At 51.6% G+C, this 2277-nt stretch overlaps 1 protein-coding gene across 1 annotated transcript; it reads right to left on the bottom strand.

Annotated features, from left to right (window-relative positions):
- Positions 1-907: 907 nt before the first annotated feature.
- On the bottom strand, positions 908-1454 carry LOC128574993 (galectin-1). The gene has a single exon (XM_053576169.1). It carries the CDS (start codon positions 1388-1390, stop codon positions 983-985), a length of 408 nt encoding a protein of 135 aa, XP_053432144.1. The 5' UTR covers positions 1391-1454; the 3' UTR covers positions 908-982.
- Positions 1455-2277: the final 823 nt, after the last annotated feature.

Genomic DNA, 2277 nt, shown 5'->3' with positions numbered 1-2277 from the left:
AGCATCTTCTACAAAGAACAGTCACTTTCCAGAGAAGTGGCCAAAGGAAAAGAGTTTGAGTTAAAGGGATGACAACTTGGGGGAAGGCAATAACTAGCAGATAAAGGCCAGTTAGAGAAGCCTGCCATCTGTTCCTCTGGTGCCATCTCCAGATGATAGGGTCTAAAGTCTTCTCTAGTCGTGAACCTCTGTCCCTTCTGGTAGAAGTGGGCAGGGTACTTTTAGTCTTTGCAAATCTGTGTCCTGATTTTAGGCAAGAAGAGGCAGGGAGCTTTCCTGTAACTGTTTCTTCTTAATTGCCTTCAGCTCAGCAGCCTCCATATTTTGGGGTCGCATATTTGGGTCTTTGGGCCATGCTGTGATATGAAGAAAATGCTGCAAGAGATAGAGTCAGGCAAAGGGGAGGTGGCCAAGGGGTCGAGTCCTAGCTTTACCAATGAAAGGTTGTGTGATCTCAAAGGAGGGACTGAGCCGTGCTGGACCACAGAGGCCTGTGGAGCAGATTCATGAGAGGATGCTTCGAGAACAAAGAGAAAGCTCTTAATGAACAGGAGGAGTCTTCCTCATGTCAGGAGGTTTTCCTCCTTGCCACTTGGGGTTGTCCTCTTGCAGGATTGCTGATAGTTTAAGGGTCAGGGCAGGGAGGAGATGGGGAAGTGGGAGGGGGAGGTCTTCCTTCAGGGCAAGCCCCCAGGCAGCCTGGGACAGGCAGGGTTTGTTTTTCTCCCAAGAAGACTCATTTTCTCCATTGGTTCCGAGAGGCTGAGGCCCACACAGGCTTTCTAGTATTTTCCAAGGGGGCGTGGCTACCTCAGGGACAGCCTTCTTTCTGGAAAACCAGGAAAGCCCTTGGCTGGCTTGACTCCCACCCCCACCCCCACCCCGTGGGCTCCTGACTCTAATTTTATTTTTTTTTTATTTTTATTTTTTTCAGGAAGAGCAGAGGCAGCTGCCTTTATTGGGGGTCACAGGCCAGCTGACTTCAATCAAAGGCCACACACTTGATCTTGAAGTCACCATCAGCTGCCATGTAGTTGATGGCCTCCAGGTTGAGGCGGTTAGGGAACTTGAATGTGTAACCATCTGGCAGCTTGACGGTCAGGTCTGCCTGGTCAAAGCTGATGCACACCTCTGCGACACTTCCAGGCTGGAAGGGAAAGGCAGCCTCCCGCTGCTCAGCTCCCCAGGCCCCGCCGTCCTTGCTGTTGCACACGATAGTATTGGCATCCCCGTGGGCATCAAAGCGGGGGTTGAAATGCAGGCACAGGTTGTTGCTGTCTTTGCCCAGGTTCAGCACAAAGCTCTTGGCGTCGGGGGCCACCTCGCCCCGTACTCTGAGGCACTCCCCAGGTTTGAGATTCAGGTTGCTGGCGACCAGACCACAAGCCATGATTGAAGCAGGAGGATGTTCGAGGACGGGTGCACCAGCCGTCTGAAGATCTGAAGACTCCACCCGACCTGATTCTAATTTTAATCAAGTTTATCTTTCCCGAACTGTGGCGTTAGCACTCCCTGGGGGCCTGTGGTAAGAGGTTCAAACCTTAAGTATCTTTTTAATTTTTTTTTTCCTGCTGATCTTTGTTTTCTAGAGCTGAGATTTCTTTGCATCACAGTGGTTCAAGGAGAAAAATGCAGCCACATCCTTCCTCACCTGGAGGTAAAACGCAACATATGTCAGTCTCAAACCACATATCCACGCATGCGCCCCCCCCATACAGTTGCAGGTGCACAAGGAAGGCACACGGTCACGTGGGTAGACGCGCATGCGCCTTACTCCCTGCAGCCACCTGCCCAGCATCTGTGCCCCCGAGCGTTGGTGCTTAGGGTCACCTGCCCGCTATCTCCTTGGCTGTCAGTGTCTGCACAAGAAAACTCGAAGAGGTAGATTTATACATGTGCTGGCACAGAGATGGGGGCTTTGTCGTGGGTGTGCCCTCACTGTGGGCACGGGCGTGTACACCTGCATACACTAGCTATGTAAACATGTGGATCCGTGTGAGTTCACGTGCTACAACAGCAATTCTGGCCGACAGTTACACACCCTGGATGCCAAGCACTGTGAATTTCAGGGGTACTGACTGCCGGAGCCCTTACTATGGCACTGTGAGATGCGCAGGACTGTATAATTTACTATCTCCATCTCCAAGGTTGTGGAAACCGAGGCCCAGCGAAGTTACATGACTTGCCTGAGTTCTTACAGCTAGGAAGGAGGAGAGGCAGCTGGCTCAACAATCCACTCACAACCGCCACGCTAACTTGGAAATGAAAGTCTTTCTG

This window comes from Nycticebus coucang, chromosome 22 (assembly GCF_027406575.1).
Source record: "Nycticebus coucang isolate mNycCou1 chromosome 22, mNycCou1.pri, whole genome shotgun sequence".
NCBI classification, from domain to species: domain Eukaryota; kingdom Metazoa; phylum Chordata; class Mammalia; order Primates; family Lorisidae; genus Nycticebus; species Nycticebus coucang.
The sequence above is the reverse complement of the archived record's forward strand: the minus strand, read 5'-3'. Positions and strand labels throughout refer to the sequence as shown.